This window comes from Phodopus roborovskii, unplaced genomic scaffold (assembly GCF_943737965.1).
Source record: "Phodopus roborovskii unplaced genomic scaffold, PHOROB, whole genome shotgun sequence".
Lineage (NCBI taxonomy): Eukaryota > Metazoa > Chordata > Mammalia > Rodentia > Cricetidae > Phodopus > Phodopus roborovskii.
The window spans coordinates 76592602-76612921 of NW_026126418.1; the positions used below are offsets into that span (position 1 = coordinate 76592602).

At 50.2% G+C, this 20320-nt stretch overlaps 1 protein-coding gene across 8 annotated transcripts in view; it reads left to right on the forward strand.

The window, feature by feature from the left end:
• Positions 1 to 20320, forward strand: part of Dab2ip (DAB2 interacting protein) — a 167064-nt gene that overhangs the window by 116305 nt on the left and 30439 nt on the right. The window contains exon 1 of one of the 8 annotated variants that reach the window (XM_051185296.1): positions 12486 to 12646. The exons of 4 other annotated variants lie outside the window; for them this stretch is intronic. In XM_051185296.1, the coding sequence (XP_051041253.1) occupies positions 12516 to 12646 (131 nt within the window). In that variant the 5' untranslated portion in view covers positions 12486 to 12515. Of the gene's footprint in view, positions 1 to 12485; positions 12683 to 20320 lie in introns of those variants that run through there. 3 more of the 8 variants (XM_051185294.1, XM_051185297.1, XM_051185295.1) reach the window with 3 other exon arrangements.

Sequence of the window (20320 nt, forward strand, 5' to 3'; positions counted from 1 at the left end):
TGAAAGCATGGCCTATACAGTACTGTGACATTTTCATGTTCTAGCACACATGACACAAATGTGCAAGTGAAACTATCAAGTGAGCCTGGCCACTATTGGACTAGGACAAAGGACAGAAGTAGAAGTTATAAGACCTAGATCCCTTACCCCTGCCTCAGGGAGCCCAGGGCCCCTCTCTGGGTCCCACAGGATTCTAGTTCCTGGCAGTTCCTACATGCAAGACATATATGACCATTGTCTCTCTAGCCCTTGAAGGGCATATCTCCCATAGATAGCTTAGACCTCCTCTCCACCTCTGACACCCAGTATGAAGCCTGGCACAGCTCAAGCTGAATAAACAGACTTGTTGAGCACCTACTGCATGCCTCACACTGCACCAGGAGCTGGAATAATTAGCTTTGGCATGGCACTTTGTAATTCCCACAGCTCCTCTGGGTCTCGTTAGGAGGTTGACTATCTCCAATTGGGTATTTATTTCCTTACTTCCTAAGTGAGGAGACCGAAACAGGGGAGAGTAGCCTGAAGTAACATCTTCAGCCACCAACAAGGGACCAAGCCCATCCTGAGCCTTGACCCTCCCTGGGCTGTGGGTACACTCTTGGGGACTGGCACTGTTTCTTCCCAAACTTCATGCTAAGAAGGAGTTTTAGGAAGCCAGGCCCACAGAGAATCTGTATCCAGGAGAACAGGACTCCTGGGGGCCAGAGGAAGCACCTGCTTGGTCCTTGTCTCCACCCAGCAAGAACTCCTTATTGGGGACAATTGTCTGTGTTTGGGATAAGTCTGAGGTAGGACAACAAAGAGAACCCTTCCTGCCAATACAGCTCTGACCTTGAAAACCCTGTGGAGTTTCATTTACTGGAAAGAAAGGGAAGATTGGTTACCAGCTTCAAAGAGGGCTGGACCTCCTGCAGGCAGCATCCCAGAAGCCTTGACTTTGTGAGCTCTTGCTGTTGGATTTCTCCTTTTAGTTTCACAGACATCCTGGGGATCTGTCTGGGCTGGCCACAAGGTGTAGAGATGCCAGAAGCGCTGGGCCTTCTTTGCCTAGACACTAAAGGCCATTCTTTAAACAAAGACCATACAATGATTCCTGAGATCTAGACACACCCTAAGGATTTCTAGGGTTTCCAGCTGTAGGAGTACCCACCTGTGGGAGGGGCCCTAGGAGCATGTCAGCTGTATGTGAAGGGGGTAGGGCTTTTGAAAAGAAACAGTGTGGCAGTCGAGAAGCCCTGGTGTGGTAAGGCCCAAGGTTTGTCTATTTTATCTGCCTCCCCCCCCCCATCTACACACTTTGGCAAGTTTCTGTTGTATGGTATGACCCTAGGAGAGGTCTAATTTTTTTTGTGGGCCCTGCCTTGCCCATGTGACATAGGAACCCAAGCTGAGGCACTTGACAGCTATGGTGACAACGGAGATAGTCTGTAGGGCTGTGTCCTTTTGAGGACAGTGACAGCTAGTGGCAGAACTTTGGTTTTGGAAGAGAAAACCATAGAGGGATTTTGTGTGTGTGTGTATGTTTTTTGTTGTTGTTTGTTTGTTTTGTGACATTTAAATTTTTCATGTCTTTAAATGTTGGCAATTGCTTCAAAACTTAAAAATGTCCTATGCTGTGTGGCTAAACAAAACATGAATGCTGACCAATACAGCCTGCTCTCTGGGTAGAGTCCTTTATGGTATGGTTGGCAAAAGTCCAGGTGACTAGAAGGCTTTAGGCCAGGCCTTCCTGCAGAGGGACATGGCAGAAACAATGGCACCCATTTCCGCTTATTGAGTGGACAGTGCTTGCCTGGCTGTGGGCTGGCTTAGTCCCAGTGGTATGCAGCACTGCCACGGACCAGCATATCAGCTAGAGGCTAGCCCAAGGTGCCCTCAGAATTTCCATGTGTCTTCATTGCTCCATGGGTCCTTTCCCCAGCTTTGGTGCATAAATAAATCCCTCTGTCCAGGCAATAGCCCAGGGAAGAAGAGTGGCTTAAGAGATGCCCCAGTGACACCTGTGTCCTGCTCTTGGGCAGTGTTGCAGCTGTATAGCAGTGGGCAGGCACTGTCCACACATGTGACCTTGCTGCTGTTAGCATTTGCTCTTCTGCCAACAGGGCAGCTCCTTCCTGTGCTGCTGAGGAGAGCCTTGGTCACTTCTAGCCTGGCTAAGGCCTGTTCAAGCCTATAGGTATAACTTTCCCTTTCCTTTCTCCACTGGCTGTCACATCCTCACTTGAAAATCACCTGGTGCTTAGTCCTTCCCATTGTCCTCAGGCTTAAACTTTAATTATCCTTGTATTATATGCAAACACTTAGGGCCAGAGCCAGAGGCAGTTGACCCTCCGATCACAGATTGGTGGAGCAGCTAGGAATGCAGAAGATTTCTAGTCTCAGTGTCTGCAAAAGCATGAGGAGAATGGAGAATACCCCCACCCCACCCCACCCACCCCCACCTGAGTGGCCTTGAAGAGTCTGCCACCCCCAGATGCCTATATCTGAGGTGGGGCTCTTGACTGTCCCCCAGCCCTGCCCTCTCTGTGTGTACTGGGTGCTGGCTTGAGGTCAGGCAGCACTCGGGATCTAGGAATTTAGTTAAGGAGTGAGTGACAGGAGCCATACTGCCCAGCTCTTAATTAGAGACTTCACTGCTGCCCTCTCATTCTCTTTATTTTTGCATTTTGTTTTGTGTCTTTTGGTTTTGGTTTTTATGTAGACATAATTAAAATCAGAAACTCTGAGCACAGATTCCAAGCCCTGCCACCTCTAAACTCCCACTCTACCACAACCACAGGGGCTTTCCTCTGCAGAAAAAGAACTGTCCCTGTGCCTGCACCAGGTGCCTTTCTGCTCAGCTTACCTGCTGTGCAGGTTAAGCGCCCTTCCCTTGAGCATTCTTGCTCTTACCCACAGCCTGCAGCTTCTGGGGCTGTGCCAGACCAGGAGAAGTGTTTGAGTTCATGGGGTGTGGGCAGAGGGCTTACACATTACTTCCAAGGTGCTTCACGCAAACTCCAAGCAGGCAGGTGTCTGTCTCATTTTCTGGTGCAGACAGAACCCCTGAGGGATCCTTGGGATTGAGTTATTTCTGTTTTTGTTCACCTGTGCTAAGCCCTAGGGACAGGGACAGAAAATCAGCTGTGGTACCTGCCTGTGTTGGTGTGGGAGAAGTACCTGCCACTCCTGGGAAGCCTGTTCTCACCACAGCTTTTGCCCAGCTCTTTTGGTGCTCCAAATGGAGGCCAGGCCAGGCAGGAGTGTGGCCTGGGCTTTTAGGAAGAGAGTCACAAGTTAAGGTTACTGGGGGTATCTGGGCAGGGCTCTGTCCATTTGTGTAGCTGGGTAGGAGGTGGAGCTCTGGGCCCTGAGTAGGGAAAGGAGTTTCCTTAAAAGTCTGGTTGGGTTACACAGACCAATGTGGATGGAGTGCTAGCCTGAGGCACTGTAGACTGCCTGCCCTACAGCCTAAGCCAAGTTCTTTGTCATCTGTGGAGTCCAGGCCATTCCTGGGACTCTCTTGAGGATCAGCAGAGCAAGGGGAGGGGGCTTGTTAGAGGATAGGGTGGTAGTGAGTGACAGGGACAATAGGAAGAAATATTTATAGAAGATTTGTCTTATGCCTGTAGCTGACCCTAGGCTGATCTCCTCCAATTTTCCTCTACTCCAGTCTTGTCAGTGCCAGAACAGTTGGTGGTTTTGGTGGTGTTGCTCATTTTTTAAAACAAGGTCTCCTTAATATATTCCAGGAGGCCTCAAACTCTCCATCCTCCTGTCTCAGCCTCCAGGTGCTGGGATTGCATGTTTGGCCCCCATACCTGGCAACCCTAGATCAGTCTTTAAAATCATATTCCCTTGGAGAACTTCTGAGAGAGACTTCTGCCTGCCTTTCCACTCTGTGCTGGCTGCCCTGGGCCCTGGGCCCTGCTCTGCAGTGCAGCTCCATCTCTGTTGTTCCCACCTCCACCAACAGTGTCCTCTTGGCCTTGCTTCTTCTCAGTCATATGTTAATCCTAGACTCCTTCCTGCTAGAACTCTGTACATTTGTACCTGACCCACATTTGACCAGGGTCCTGAGAGAACAGACTCCCATGTCCTTCATGTGTCTCTGGTACCTAGGGTAGGGAATGGTGTGGTGTCAGTGAATGAATACACAGTTATTTAATTTTACCCTGTTGGATAGATACATTGCTACTTGCATTTTACAGACCAAGAAACTAATCTCAGAGAAGTGGGGTCACTGGCCCAGGGTCATATAGCTGCAAGAGAACAGAGTAGGATTTAAGCATAGTGTCTGGCTTTTAAAAAGTCTTCCTTTTAAGACTTCCACTCCAAGTCCCCTCCTGTTCCTAACCACTAGCTGCTCAAACCTGCCTCTTGGACAGATAGGAATGTAGGGGCCCAGAAGAGGTAGGTGGGCTTTCACCTTGGGAACATGAAGGATGAGGTCAAGGAGGAAGTGATAAAGGAAACCATGGGGGTCTGAGCATGCCAAGTGGTTGCATGTTAGGAGCTTTTATTGAAGCTCAGGATTGAGAACCTGGGCAGACTGATCCCTTAAAGCACCCTTAGGTGCCAGCTATTCTAAAAAAGAAAAAAAGAAGAAGAAAATAAAATACCAAACAGCAGTAGCTGTATGTCCCATCCACCTTTAGGCTCCTTGTGTTAGCTCTGGCTCCTCAGAGATTTACATGAGAGGGGGTGAGGAGTGTGTCTGTGTCCATGTCCTTCTGTATGTGTGTGTGTGTGTGTGTGTGTGTGTGTGTGTCTGTCTGTCTGTGTGTGTGTGTCTGTGTGTCTGGCCTTGCTGTTTGCAGTGCCCTCACATCTTCTTAATCAGTCTATTTCTGGGAGCTATGACTTCATCTGCTATGATTCTCGACACAGCCATTATAACTCATCCATGGAAAGATTGGGCCTGGCACCATTCATATTCTCCTAATGAATCTTTTTGGGAGAGCAGTTGGTGGGCCTGCTCTGACTTGGCTCTGGGGCTTACTGTTCAGCTACACTAATTCCTGGGGGATCCCTAGATCTGGCTCCATTGACCTGAGGAGCCTGAAGCATGTTTCGTCAGCTAGTAAGTACTTCATGTGGCTCCACTGTGTGCACTCTGTCAGAGCAGTAGTTGGGTATTGTACCCAGCCAGGACTCCATCTAGGTTGTGGAAGGTATTGAATAGCAGTCTGGACTTTGGTAACTGCAGAACCCAGAACCAGATCCCCAAATAACTGCAGAGGGCTGGCAAAGGCTCAACCTTTAAAACCTCTGTAGTGTTTAGTTTTGTTTTCTGAGGGAATGCAAAGCCTAAGTGTTGTATAACTTAGCCACATTGCAGTCCTTAAAGACTGTGATTCAAATATGTATGAGCTCCTAACTGCTGTTATGAAGTAAATGTTTGTTAATGCAATTAATAGTGTAAGCAAGATTGGAGGAGGGTGGGTAACAGGGGAAAGGGTTATTTAAACATACTTCAGACAACACTGGCTCAAGCTGCTGAGCAGCATATTTGCATATGTAATGACTGCTAATTATAGGTGGCCTCAGCTGCTAACACGTTTGCCTGGTTGTGCTACTTTCTTTAGTCACCCACTCAGAATTCTCTGGCATGCTTTTCACTAAAGATAACACAACAGGAATAATAATACCTATCGGTTTTTGATCCTTTGCTATGTGCCAGACATCCTACCAAGCACTTGGCAGGCACCATCCCATGTGCTCTGTAGCACTCAATCCCACGGATCATTCTCTCCTATGTACAGGGCATGGGAATGAGGTGGAAGAGCCTGGAGGGCAGTGCTGCCTCACAGGGAGCTTCCTCACAGGGAGCTTCCTCACAGTACTCCTGGGGACACGTGGTAATGCTTTCTCTCTAAGCCTTTTCTCTTTCTTGACCCTCTCAAAGCCCCCATTTTGCTAAAAAAGGAATCGGAAAATTGCCCCAGAAGGGAAGGGAAGTAGGCCCCATTTCTTCTAAAAGTAAAACCAAGTCAGGCAGACCCCTCCTTCTTCCTACAGTTGGTGGTAGGGTGAGGGGTGAGAGTCAAACCCTTAGTAGCCAAAGAAAAAAGAAGGCAGTAAGTACATGCGTGGAGGGTGGTGTTGGACACTGCCACAGAGTAAATTAACGTAAGTTTGGCCTTGGTGGTGCATGGCCAGCTGTAGCCCACAGACTGGATTTCACAGGACTGGTAGAATGGTGTTCCAGTTTCCTGGTTTCTTCCTCATTGGTTACCAGCAGACACTTACATATCCCTAAACCATTCACTTCAGATATTCTCCTCAGAGTCCAGAGTTCTGGGTTTTCTTGGAATAACACTCAAGCTTTGAACCGGCATTCCTGTTCACCAGAAAGTGTGGGGACTGTAGGATTCCCATTCTATAGATAAGGAGACCAACAGGGCCACCTCACAAAGCAGCTAATGAAGCTGAAATCCATGTGATTCTCACTTCACCTCAATGCTTCCCACTTGTGTTCAACCCCTTCTGGCCACCAAGGAAAGTAAGAAGCCTTTCCCTGGCCTAATGACTCAAAAATAACCACCAGTAGGCCCAAGGGCCATTTTTGGTTCCCCCTTCCCCTTTCCATCCCTCCAAAACCATTGGGGACATGAAAACCTATTCATTTAAACTCGATCATTTTCTTGAAGACAGAATGGAGCTGAATTGGGTCAATGGCTCTATTTGCTGTGCTCAGCTGTTTCCGCTGAAACAGCATCACTACTGGGTCTGCTGCTGGCTCTATGCCACCAAGCTCACCCGTTAGAATTCCATATCTTTGGCCATCCTCAGCAAGCCTGGCCCTGGCAGAAAAGAGTGGTGTGTGAAACCACTGAACCAGGGTCATTCAGGCTCCCAAACCATTTGTGCAGGTGGGAAAAACTAAGGCTTAGTACTTGCTGGAGTGCAAGCATCAGAGTCGGACACAATAGGCCCTACAAGTTCTGTGGATTGGAGAAATAATGCCTCACTCTGTACTTGTAAATAGGGCATCCATAATTCAAGGCCCCTACCTCATAGGGCTGAGCTGCCCTGGTGTAAACAGGATGTGGCATGTCAGTGGCTAGCTCCAGGCTAATTGGCTGGCAGTGAGAGGAGCCTTGTATGCCAGGCACAGAGTTTGGAGAGAGTCGTAGGACTCAGAAAGGGGTGATATGGGTCACTCACCTCTCCCATGTAACCATTCCCATTCTTGACTCCCAGAACTGCAGTGTTCCCATGGTGTTTCAGATTGTACACTGGACAGTGAAGCTGCCTCTTCTGGCTCATAGCCTTTTGTGTGCTTTCATTTGACACCAATTTGGTGTGTGTCTTTCCTTTCCACTAAGATGCCAGCTTTTTAAGGTCAAGAACAGGTGTCTTGCCCATATTTGGGACCCTGGCTAGGTAGTCTGGGCAGGCTATCTGTCTAATGACCATGCTGTCATCTGTAAACTGGATGTGGGATCCTCCTCTGACATTTGTCCTGGTGAAGTGATCTGTGTTGTGGTAAAGTGCAGGGTGCCGGTGGAACAGACCCAAAGAACCCGGGAGTAAGGCGGGACCCAGGCTGCCTTTCCATTCCCTCAAGAGCAGTGTCTGAGGACAGGGCCATGGGGAGTCTTTCGAAGGACTATGGATGCCACCTTACTGTAGCCGGCTGTCAGGCTGTATGCAGCAGTAGGAGAATGGTGGCTTGTGGGCCTGGCTTCAGCCCTGACTGACCAGTGCTAGCTGGAGCAGGGCATTGCCTTCTTATGGCAGCCACTGGACCTGAGAAAGTGGAGGGTTCCCCCCATGGTACTGTTGCTGTGGTCCCAGGGTTAGGGATAAGGGCGCAGAGTAAGGGGTTTGAATTTCAAGAAGCATGTTTGAACTTTGACTTGTAGACTAATGTAGACATAGGATGATGGTTGGGCCCCACTGGGGGTACAAGTGTGGCACTAGTTAGAGACCAGTAAATGGCTCTATCTCTGGGCAGTTCTAAAGGATGGGGAGCATTGAGCACTGGACAATGCTAGCACAGTCACTAGGGATACCCTGTCCCTTGCCTCCTGATAACATCCAATCCTTGCCATGCCATGAATTGCTGCCTAGAACTTGGCAATGTGACAGCCAAGGAAGGGAAATGCTGACCATGTTCCATTGCTTGTTCAAGTAAATTTACTCTGTGTTTTCAAGAGGAGGTGTCACATGGGTGGGAATTTACTCCTACGAAATGCTTTAATGGAAACATTACATTTGGGGAGCCAACATGTGTTAACAGCTTAGTAGGGAAAAAGGTTGCAGGTTTCTCTGCCAGCCGCATCGACCACCACAAAGCCTGCTTGAGGTCCTGGCAGATGATGCTGGTGCTGGTGCATCCAGGCTGGTGGAGGGCAGAGGCGGCCAGAGGCTGGGAGCTTGCTGGGCTTCTCTGGAGGAGATGGGGCTACTGAGCAGGTGGGGAAAGGGAAGGGAATACAGGGCTGTGGGCTGACAGCTTTCCTTAAGCACCCACACAGTTCACAGCAAGGGGGAGTACAGAGGCACAGGCAGTAGGCCCTGGAATAAGGAGTGTTGGGGAGCACAGAACTCCAGCTCCCACTAGTAACTATGGGTGGCATAGGGTAGCATTCCTACCTCCGTGTGCATCAGCTTCATTTTTAGGCAGATGTTGTGTGGGTACCCATGCTTAGAGCCCTTGGAGGTTTAAGAAGATAATGTATGTAAAATACCTCGCTTTCAGCTTGGCACAGAGCAGGCGCCAGGACACATTTGTTTTTTGTTGGTGCTGATAAAGCCATACATGGCATGGATATGCTCACATAAATTAACAGCTGGGGTGTGCTGAAGCTGGTTCCTGGAGTTGGCTCTCAGTCTAACATCAAGCTAACACCCTGCCATCAGCCCAGTGTAGATAGCGAGGGTCTTAAGAGGCCCTTGTTCTTGAAGAGCCAGGCCTGGCTGATTTCCTCCGCAGTGGTCCCTCACTGGTGCTGTCCTGAATGACTTGCAGACTCATCCCGAGGTGGTTTCTGGGCTATCGAAGTGCCTCCTGGGGGTGGGGGTGGGGGGGCAGGGTGTCTGTCATTAGAGAGCAGCCTGTGGAAAGGAGAGAGGAATGTGTAACTGTGGCAATTACTTTTGCTGTTGCTGTGACCAAGTGCATGACAGAAGCAGGGAGGATCATATATTTTGCTGGTTAGCTTCAAAGAGTTCTTGGGCATTGACTCCTTGACGCTGGCCAAGATCAGCTTAGGGGTACAGTCTGGCAGAGGAAGGAGAGCTGTTCCCCTGGGGGCCAAGTGCACTGCAGGCACACCTGGCTGCCAGTGGATGGTTTCCTGGCCCTCAGTGGCCTACTCACAGGTGAACCTCACCAATCACCTTAGTGATCTAAATCTAGTCATGTTGACAGTGAAGACAGCTAGGGGTATGCAGGCCAGGCCTCCAAGTGTCTTCACCGTCACTTGACTCACTCTCCTGTCACACCCAGAAAGGGAAGCTCTTTCAGGGGAGGTTTCAAGAGTCCTATAGAGAGCCCTACCTGGTTGGTAATGACAACAAAGAAATTGCCAGGGCTTTGAGCTCTGCTGAGAAGACCTGGGGGGGTGGGGTGGAGACACGACTTATTCCCTTACATGGTAGGAGCCTAGCTGGCCTTTGACTGGGATATAGCCATGAGGAAGGAAGGGAATGAAGGGTCTTGAGGTTGCTAGCATTTGTTTTGAAGGAGGAGTGTGCTGGGGTAGATATGGCCTATTCAGGAGAGCTCACCCTCAGGCCTGTTAGTTTTAAGGCCGTGTGTACACCCCTAGCTGGGGCTGGAAGGGTGTGGAAGGTACACCATCTCCAAGGCCAGACAGCTGGTGAGTGTAAGAACCCAACTAAGGATACCGTCTAGCCTCTGCTTTCATCACCTGTGACCCCTTCCTGTGACTGCTGTCACACAGCAAAAAGCCCTGCTGTAAGGCCTTGTTTGCTACAAGATACTAAATTAGGTAAAAGCTGAACACGGGGGCACATGTTTATGATTCTACAGTAACCCAGTGTTTGGGAGGCTGAGGCAGGAGGATTGAATTCGAGGCCAGCTTGGGCTACAGATCAATGTCCTATCTCAGAAAGAATGAAAATGCAGGTCCACTGGTAGGGAGGGCTTCCAGTTGGAGGGAGTATTTGAATGAGACCATCTGCCTTCAGATGTAGTTGGGTCATTTGTGCAAGTGACTGTTTCTATGGATCTGACTTAGTGTGGGAAGTGGCGTCTTGCCTTTTATTGCATGCACAATCATGAAACTGTGGGTAGAAGGTCTGCTTGGTGCCAGCACCTGGTACTTAGAGGACTGCCTCTGTTTGCTGATTTCCTGTTGACTTGGCCACTGTGGAATGAGGGGTCTTTGTCGGTCTCATATTCTCTGTAAATATGTTGTCACCTCTTCCTGGTAGGAAATGTTACTAAGACTTGGAAACTGGAAGGGTAAGTCTGGCCTCCGAAGGAACACCATAGCTGACTAGGGGCCTGCCAGCCGTGTACTCTGAGGGACAGGCAAGCACCTGTGTGGTCATATGGGGTGTTGTTGGCCCACCATGCCCAGAACACAGACAGATTTTGGAACTGGGGCCTAGCAAGATGGAATAAGCTGGGTTCCTGGGGTTAGAGTCACCTGGGGCCAGTAGTATAGCCTCTTCGCCAGCCCTATACTTACTTGCCCCTGCAGAGCCCTGCACACTGTAAATGCTGTATACAGTCTAGGGCAGACTCTAACGGTCATGGACTCCTGAGGGTATGGCCCTGGGCAAGGGCCTTTCCCTGCTGTCTCTATTTCCTTTGAGGACTTGAAGCCCTTGATGATGTGAGTTTTATAGTAGGAGCTAGAGGAAGCTCTAGACCAGCCCTTCAGCCTGATGGCTCTAAATGAAGGGGGTTGACCTCTTGGTATTAGAAATTTAGTAAGTGGAGCCTGGTGTGATGGCTTGCCTTTGTGGTGTGGGAAAGGTGAACCAAGCAAAACTGTCTGGCTAACTAGGGGTACCTTCCCAGAGGTACGTTACAGTGAGGCTATATATGACCTGAGGATGGAGCTCCAAATGGTGCCAGCTGGACTCCTAGACGTCTGGGCACCACTCACAGCTCACTAGCTTGCCTACCTTGCCTTTAACTTAACCTCCTTGCCCTGTTGGCCCAGCTGCTTTCTGCAGTAGAGAAATCATCCCAAAGTGAGACCCAGGGCCTTCTCTGCTGGAGGGTATCTTCTGTTTTCTGACCGTGACCACCTGGCAGGAGCGGAGCATCCACTGGTGCTTCTGTCCCAGTGACTGTGGTCTGCAAACCCCTGCCTTTCTCTGGCCTGCTCTCCTTGTGTAGCTTTCTTAAAATGTCTGATTGAAAGTGGTAGTGCTGCTAAGAGGGAGGGGTATTTGCCCTGGCTTTTCTTCTGACTGTGCTGGTGTGAGCTAAATGATGATCCCCAAAGTAAGGCTGTCTCCCACTCACCTCCCTCCTGCAGTGTGTGCCCAGCTGAACCCACAGTTGCCAGGTACTGTTGGGATGAGGGAGTCTGGAGGGAGTTTGTAAGGGCACATGGGGACCATATTTCCTCCAGATTGTTCCCATCCACACTACTTCATCTCTTCCCTCCTCAAGCCATTTGCAACAGAAGGCAACAGGCCTGGGAGGAGAAAGACAGGGTCCATTCCAGGCCTGGGAGATTGGGGGTCAGAGCCAGGATAGAGTGCCTGGGTGCAGTAGAGCCTGATGGAGGTCTGGATGGGCTGCTGGGGTGGGGAGAGGGTGGAGAGGTACAGGGTTCCCTCAAACCCCTGACACTCCAACTCCTCCTTAATCTAGCTCTGGCTGACCTGTCTCAGACCAGCTCGGGAAATACATCCACAGATTGCAATTGCCTATCAAGTTCCTACTTTTTGGCAGACTCTGCTCAAGGTGTTCTGGGCTTATTGGGGTGGACTGGTAAGGTTCTCGAGGGAGAGGGAGATTAGAGGGGGAAAAAAAAAAGGCAGGATGACCTCAGATCCCTGCTATGAAGAAAATGAAGCTGGGTGATAATGGATGTGGGGATGGAGGAAGGGAAGGGCCCTCCCAAGACTGATCTTTTGATCTAAGACCAGAATTCATCCATCTGGGGCTGCTGGGCATTGGCTAGCACACAGGCCCAGGGGCGGGACTCCAGAGGGCAGAGCCAGCATTCCAGGGGAGGTGCTTGGGAGGACCAAGACTCCTGGCTTCCTGGAGTTGCTACAGCTAGTCCAGCACATGCCAGAGGCCCTAGGAGATTGCTGCCACTGGCCAGGAGAAGCTGTTTACTTTCAAGAGCCCTTCTGACTTCTTGGACCTAGAAGTCTCTGGTTATCTGTCTGGAAGACTGTAATTTTCCTCCTGTTCTCTGGAAAACGTGGAAATCTCTAGATGTTGTCGCCTCTATGTGTTTAAGACATTTGGGGAGTTTCAGCGTGGAGGACATGAACTCAATGTGTGCTCTGTGGTAAGGGGGAACCCTTTGGGTTCACCTCTTAGATGTTTACCCTGGCCACCTGGGTCTGTACAACCTGTGGGAATGGGCCTCTGTGGCCTTGGACTCCTCAGTGACAATCTTGGCAAGATCCTGAGCCGGTCTGGAGGTGCCACTCTCTGGAGGCCCAGCCATCCTCGGAAGCCTCATGTGGCTCCTGGGCCTCAGGTGCTCAGGTCAGCAGAGGGGCCTGCACTCCTGCCATTGCCAAGGTTTGTGCCTGGGTGTGCAGGGGAGGGGGAAGAGGACACAGCTTCCTGTTCTCTGTCCTGTTCGTTCTGCCAGTGTGGGGGCTGGGGCAGGGCTCGAGGCTGAGGGGCTAGTTCTCCTTTGAGGTGTGGTACTAGGAGGACACTGTAGTGGTGAACTGAGGCCTAACCCAGACCTTTCCATATCCCCACTGCTCTCAACAGAGAGAGGGGGAGAATAGGGGTGGGGCTGCTGAGTAGATTGTTGCCATGCCATAGGAGCCAAGCCCTGTCCTTGGGGACAAGGAGCAGGAAACCAGCAGGTGAAGCTGGGTGTCTGCAAGTTGTGTGCCCATGCCCTGGCTTTTGATCCTGGCTCAGAGAAGCTACAGTTTAGGAAGGTGACTCCTGAAGAAGGGGCTTTAACCCACCTGTTCTTGAACTCTTGCCAAAGCTGCTTGCTGCCCCAGCCCCCATGATTCTCCCTGCCACTGCCTCGTGACAGATTTAATGGAGTCTGTCTTCGCAGTTACAACTGCAGGAGAGAAGCCTTACTTCTGGAATGTGTGTTGATCCAGACACTGAGGGCAACTCTCCTTCCTGTTTGAGCAGAGAACATCAGAACCCGAAGATCGAAGGGTAAAGGTTGGCTTTCTCTGGGACTCTGGTTACATACCCTTCTGTTCTCCAGCAGTTAAATGGAACTTACACTTGTGCATTTGGCAGCCCCCTAGGACAGAGCTACCAGGGTCCTGCAGCCCTGAAGCCCTTCCTTGTCACCTGAGGGCAGGGGCGGGCTCTGGATTTCATGTCTTTCTATGTTTGGTTCCTTGGCCACTCTGGTCCTTGATTTTCATGTGCTGGCTCCTAAATAGAGTTTGCATCATATCAAATACTCTCCTTGGACAGACCCAACTGCCTTAGCCCCTGGCCACACATAGCTTCCTTTATGGTAAGATCCTGTAAAAAAAAAAAAAGTAAGCAACAACCACCTGCAAATCCAGGACTGGCTTTGTTCAGCACCTGTATCCCAGTGTCTCAAACAGGACCTGGCACATAGTTTGCACCTAGTAAATATTTGTTGGCTGAATGAGCAAGATGCTCTGAAGGAAACAAGCCTCATGTGTTTGCTGAGGAGTGATAGAGGCAAGGCAGGACCTGGCATGGTATAAGGAGTCTGGGAAGGAAGATGAATTCCAAGAGAGGACAGGAACCATCTATTTTGAAAGTGGGATAGAGTAAAAAACTCTGATCACAGGTGCAGCATCTCCAGAAGGCAGATGGGGCCCCAAGAACCTTAGGGCATTACTGGATAAGGTCAGCATAGGCAGACACTAGTAAAAAGAAAAGGGTTTTAAAGAGCAGACTTCAATCCTTCCCACTTGGGTAGTAGTTCAGAGTTTACCTGGTACTGCAGAGTTATCCAGAAGTCATTGGGTGTTTTTTGCTGTTGTTTTAGTTTAACTTTATTTCGTGTATGTGATTTTTACCCTCATGTATGCACCGTTCCTGGTGCCCACTGAGGTCAGATGGTGTCAGATCCCTTAGAATTGGAGTTACCGATGGTTGTGAGCCACCATTTGGATGCTGGGTAACGAACTTGGGTCCTCTACAAGAGCAACAAATGCTCTTTAACACTGAACCATCTCTCTAGCACCCATTGGAAGGTATTAAGAGTTTTGTTAACTTGTAATGGAGTGGGGACATCTAGTACAGGAGAAGCTACTGACCCTGTGGGGGAAAGTGGCCTTTTAGGCCTAGGGCATGGAGAGGGGTGGGCATATGCCTCCCACTTGAGGTAGGAGTCTGGAGCTCCTAGGGAGGAAGTTGAAGTTGTAAGCACACTGGAGAATTTAAAGCTGGGAGATGGGGTGGGGGTGGATGACATTACCACAGGGAAGCATTTTGCTTCTAAAACCAGAACCCTGTGGAGCCTGGAGGAAAGTTAAGACAGAGACCTGTGAGGGATGAGGGTGCCTGGGTTTCAGGTAGTGGTGGTGGTGGCAGCGGCGGCGACCCAAAGGCCTCTGGTCATCAGAAGGAGAAAGCAGGCACAGAACTGTCTCAGAGGCTCTCTAGCCTGCTTCAGATGACCTAGCCCTACTCAGTAGCACTGACAGCCCCCAAAAGTCTATAGCCTTCTAGTTCCTCCCCTCATTGCTGCTCTGGGTGTGTTTTACTTTCTCAGACTTCTGGTGACTCTGCTGTCCCCACTCCCTGCCCCATTCTTTATTTCCATGCTTTTCCTTGGCCCTACATCTGAGCCTGCTGGGTCTATGGCCTCTCCAGGGGTCTTACTCAGAACAGAGGTAGACTTTTTTTACAATAGAAATTTACCGGCAAATTTTGAGGTCTTAACAGACTTTGGTCACTATCCCCTTTATCTCTGTCTCAACTTAGAATGTGTTTTGGTTTGTTGTGCAGGGTTAGGGACAACTTGCAGCCAGCCTAGTGGACAGCAGAGTCCTGGTGGGTTCACAGTGCCTTTTGAGTGAATAACTGAAGTGTTGCATCTTTGGGGGTCCCATTTGTTTGGTTAAATGCCTCTTCTGCGTTTGGTTAACTGTTGTTTTTACCTATGCTGTCTTCAGGGGAGGGGAATATAGTACTTAATTTTTTTTAACAAGGAAACTGCGGCCTTGGAAAGTGAAGGGATTGCAGTTGCTAAAAAACATGGCCAGAATTGTAGCTGAGGAATGCAAAGCACTCCCCAGCCCCAGCCCCAGCCCCAGTCAAGCACTGGGTCTCCTGCTGCCCTGAGGCCTATTTACTCCAATGCTGTCCCACACACAAATCAGATGCACTTGGATCTTAGGGTTTTTGTGTTATGGGGGCCCCTGACTATTGGGGAGGCTGTAAGTGTAACAGCGGTAGGTGGCTTGTGTGGCTGAAGCAGCACTTTCTGTGTACAAGTTAGTTGAGCTCAGAAGCTGGGGAGACACTTGGGAAGTGGGGGAGGAGCTGAGACTCAAAGGCCAGGTGTGAGACAGGCTCTATCTACCACGGGAGATGAAGCCTCAGGCTGCCTCCTTCTTTCTTGCCCTCTCCCTGCTCATTGGGCTTCAGCTGGGGCTGGACCCCAAGGCAGACTATGTGCTGCTTCAAAGGGTTTGGCTAGCTCTGATCTTTTCTCAGGCTTCATTGTCTCCAGGGAGAGGCAGACATCTCAGTCACCCTGCTAGAGATCTCTGAAAACTTTCCCAGAGGAAAAATGGCTTGCCCACTTCATTACCCTGGAAGCTTGTCCTTGATGTGTGCCTCCCAGCATGCCAACTCCTTGAGCCATGCTGGAGACTGGCCTCTGGGAAATGCTCATTGAAGCCAGGTTTGTTCTGAATCTTGGGAAGTGAAATAGCCCATTTTACAAAGGGGAAACTGAGGGAGGCTTGGAGATACAGTGGTGAGTGGTACAGCTCAGCTTTGAGTGCAAACAGTTGTGGATCCTCAGACTAACTTGATTTCCAGGCTCTGTAGAAACAGTGAAGTATTAAATCCTCAGGGTTAGCCCCTGCAGTGTTGGCCCTGAGGTTTCCTCCTGGTCAGGGTGAGCCATACAGCACCCATTAAACTCAGCCACTCTGGGTCAGAATGGCTCACCCTTCTTGGCAGACTTCTTGGCAGACTTGGCAGATCAGGTCCCACAGTCCAGGCAGTCAAGCATCTTTCCCTCCCTCTTCCCTTGCCCAAGTTTGGGGGGGATTGTAGGGAGGGGACAGCCTCATTCTGTGGCTCTTAGTCTGTAGACAGACTCAGTGTTCTGAGTCTGGGGCTAAAAAAGCCATTTAGTCTCACCTGTTGGCTCTGTCCACACACCTGTTTGTGAAGGGACTGGGGATCAGTGTGGGCAACTACACATCTGTGGACCATCCTGTTGCCTTTCATGGCTCTCTCCTAGCATTTGCCTCTTGTCATAATGTAAGATGAGGAAGTAGAAGACAAGACCTCACAGGGCGTTGGGGCTCAGCTTTAAGCCCAGCGGCTGGACACTTTAGACTAATGATTTAGTAGAAGAGAAAGGTACTGAAGGGGTGAATCTTGTGAGACCTGAGGTTGGGATTGGAGACCTAAGGTTGGTCTTTTAGGAGGCAGTATCGGTGCAGGGGCAGGGGTCCTCTGCTTACACTAGACCTCTGTGGGTTGAATCCTGGAGAAGGCCTCTCAACCTCAGTGCCTGGGGCATTATGGGAGTAAGACAGTGCCAAGAGAGTTGAGCCTTGTGCCTGGTAAGTAGTGGTTTTTCAGAGCTGGGAATGTTCCCTGCCATTTATAGTCTATACACAAGAATTAGTCTCACTGTTTTTGTTTTGGATGCTTTGGGACCTCCAAGTGAAGTTTAGATTTGACTCTTAAGATTTTTGCCTGAAGTCTCCCTTAGAAGTCTAAGGCTGCTAATCTGATCATGACTCATGGGTTATTATTTCACTTTTCCTGTTTCCTGTACAGAAAAGGAGAGCTGTACCTTTAAGTTTCTGTAGACCTGATTTCGACACTGGCCCTTTAAGAGAACATTAAGGAGAGTTGGAACATGGCTTTTGTTTGACTAGCCATGCTTGGTCCCAGTGGATGGGACTAGAGAGCTGTACTTAAAAGCAGAACACAGGGCTGGTCTGACTAAGGCTGGTGGGGACTGGCCTGTCCTGTCCCTGACTTGGTAAAACTTCTTGTAGCTGTGTTCAAAGCATGGTGAGTAGCCTGAGTAGAGGTTAGGCCGAAGGGAGCCATTGGGCCTCCTGGGCCCAGGGAGGCCTGGATGGGCCAGGGCTGCTACCAGCACTAGGTGGAGTGACTGTCACAGGTGCCCAGCCTGAGAGGGACTCCGTTTCCAGTGATGGTGGCTCTACTCACTACTGTCCAGAACTTGGAAGCAGTTGGGATGGGTCTGCCTCTAGTGGAAAATGAGCAAAAGTGTTGGCTGCTGTTTTCAGTTTCCAAGTGAGGAGGGGACCTACTGTCACTGCTGCTTTCTGCAGGCGCCATGGCACTGTAAACAGGGAAATGCCAAGAGCTGCTGGGAGCAGGCTGGTCTCTGAGGAGCCTGGCCTTTGCTCGGGTTGTCCAGCTGGGCTGGGTGGAGCTGCGCTTTCTCAGGCTTGGGCCTTACCACCTCCCCTCTAGTGGCCTTGCTGTCACTCACCTCCCTCTGCCTTGGCTCCTGGGCTATGTCTGGTCCTGTATGTGTTGGCCTCAGCTGGGAGAGCTTGTCAGAAACCAGATGATGTTGATGTGTTGGTCTTCCCCGGGAGCCTTCTTGTCTGGTGTAACCCTCATTACCACACCAGGGGCAGGTGAGACTGCGCCTGCAAGATGCCCTTCCTACCATGTTCCAGACAGGGTCATCTGGTGACAAGGCAGGGATATGCAGTTCTTACCACACACCGTTTCTGTAGGTTTGCTGAAAACCTGAGGTGTCCACAAACTGGCAGAGAAGAGTTGGAAGTTAGAGCTATATGCCCATGCCTCCTCCCTGCCCACCCTGTGGTCTGTGACCTCTAACACTGGGTAGAACTAGTGTTCAGTGTGTCCTGGGGAGGCCTGTGGAGATGGTAAGGTTTTGCTTTTGTTGTTGCTTTTTTGTTTTGTTTTGTTTTGTTTGTTTTTAACTTGCAGAAGCATCTTGCTGTGTAGCCTCTAGCCTAGGCTGGCCTGAAACTTAATTTTCCTGCCTCAGCCTCCTGGGTGCTGGGATTACAGGTGCGTGCTGCCATGCTAGGCAAGTGACCACTAAGCCAGGCTTAGGCTGGAAATGAGCCTGCTTGTCCGGAGTGGCTCACCTTGAGCAAAGGTGGATTGCCCCATATAGTGGCTACTAGAAGGGTTGAGCAGGGCCCAGCAGCTGCTTGATGTACACCTGCCTACTTTAAGCCTATTGGCCTGAATTGCTGGAATGCCTTGGAGCACGTGGCAAATGATAGACCATGCTAATGTACCCTAGAGTCAGCTAGTGTGGACTGAAAGGGCCACCTCTAAGCCTTAGTGTCCTTAACTCTAGTGAAGTGCAGAAGAACAAAGGGAATGTGAGGCTAGTGCCTTGTGGGTGACTTAGCTGCAGATGGCTATGTGGGGACTTGAGAGCATCCTCTGCTCTTCTTTGATAAATTTTTCCCCCCTGAGGTTCTAGTCTTGCTTGTAGTATAGGAGCTTGGCTTGCCAGTAGCTGCCTTCTTGCTACCCATGAATGCTTCTGGCTGCCTCCTGCTGCAGCTTGAGACAAAAAACTCTTTTGCCCACTGCGGGTCTGCAGGCTTGAGGACGGTATAAGGGAGGCACTCAACTAGTATATTCCCTGCACAGAACAGTTGGGTACCAGTGTGGTGTAGCCACAGATTAGCCCGTTTGACAGGTGACAGAGCTGGCTCTTTGTGTCTACTGCTGTCTCCTGATGGCACTGACATGGACTTTGTGTGGTCACAAAGCCCTCCATCCCCAGTGGTGGTCGGAGTCTTCATTGTGCATGCTCATTTCAGATGTGTCCTCCTTGCTAAGAGTTTGGGATCTCTACCCAAAATGACCTGTCCTTTTTAGCCTGCATCTAGGTGGAGGGAGGGCTGAGCTGCAGAAGTTGTCTGGGATCATGAGGCAGAGAAATTTTTTAGGAGCTTTGCTGTAGGAACAGGGAGGAAGGATCTGAATCGAGTGAGAGAGGTAACTTGGAAATGCCATTGGGTCAGGGAGAAGCCAGAAATATCAGAAGAGTGCCAGAGAAGGGGCCAGAAGACCTAGAGTAAGGCAGGCATAGAGGCTACCAGAGCTGACCACAGGGGCTGTAGACCAAGAGCACACTTGTTCACAGAAGCAGGCCCAAGTACTAAAACTCTTGGCTTATTAGTTTGGCTCAGGTCATAGAGTTTTGCTTGTGGGTTTTTGTTGTTGAACTTTCTGTGTAGTGGGGGGCTGGCCTTGGGCTCCTGGTCCACCTGCTCTGCCTCCAGTTCTAGGATTACATGTGCCACCATGCCCACCTTTGATTTGTATGTGGTCAGCACATTTAGCAGTTATCAGAAGTGTGGCCCAAGGAGTTGGAGAAGGAGGCAGTTCTCTAATGGAAACAGCCAATCACATGGCATGGCACCTGGGTCTTGGTGGAGAAGATGAGGCAGAAGATGCTTCCTGTGTCCCAACATTCCATGCTAAGGGCGGGAAGTCTTCTTGGAGGTGGAGAACGGGGGTTCAGTTGGGCAAGGTGTAAGCTGCTTCCTGTGGAATGAGAATACTTGCTTCTTAATTCATTCTCGATGTTTATTTCACAGTCATTCCTTACAAACATTCTTATTTCCAGGTCTATGGAAAGTATTTGCGGTAGGGTTAGGGGCCAGTCAGGAACCCCCACACTCAGACCTGGATGTGTCCTTGGCTGGGATCCATTGAGCAGAGGAGAGAACACCTTGGCTAAGTAAGACCTTGAAAATTCTTTAGACAGTGCAAGAAGATGGAGACTGTGTGACAATATGAGGTGCTGCTGAGCTGGCTGGGGTCAGAGCCCTTAGTGCCATGCTGTGCCATGCAGGGATGCTGGGCTCTGCCTGGGATACAGGTAGAGACACTTTCCCTGGGGAGGTGGAGGCAGGGCGAGAGCTTGGAATGTCTTGCTCCCGGATCTTTCTGAGTGGCACACCAAGCCTGGAATGTTCTCCTGGGAACCAGGGAGGGCTGGAAGCTTAAGCA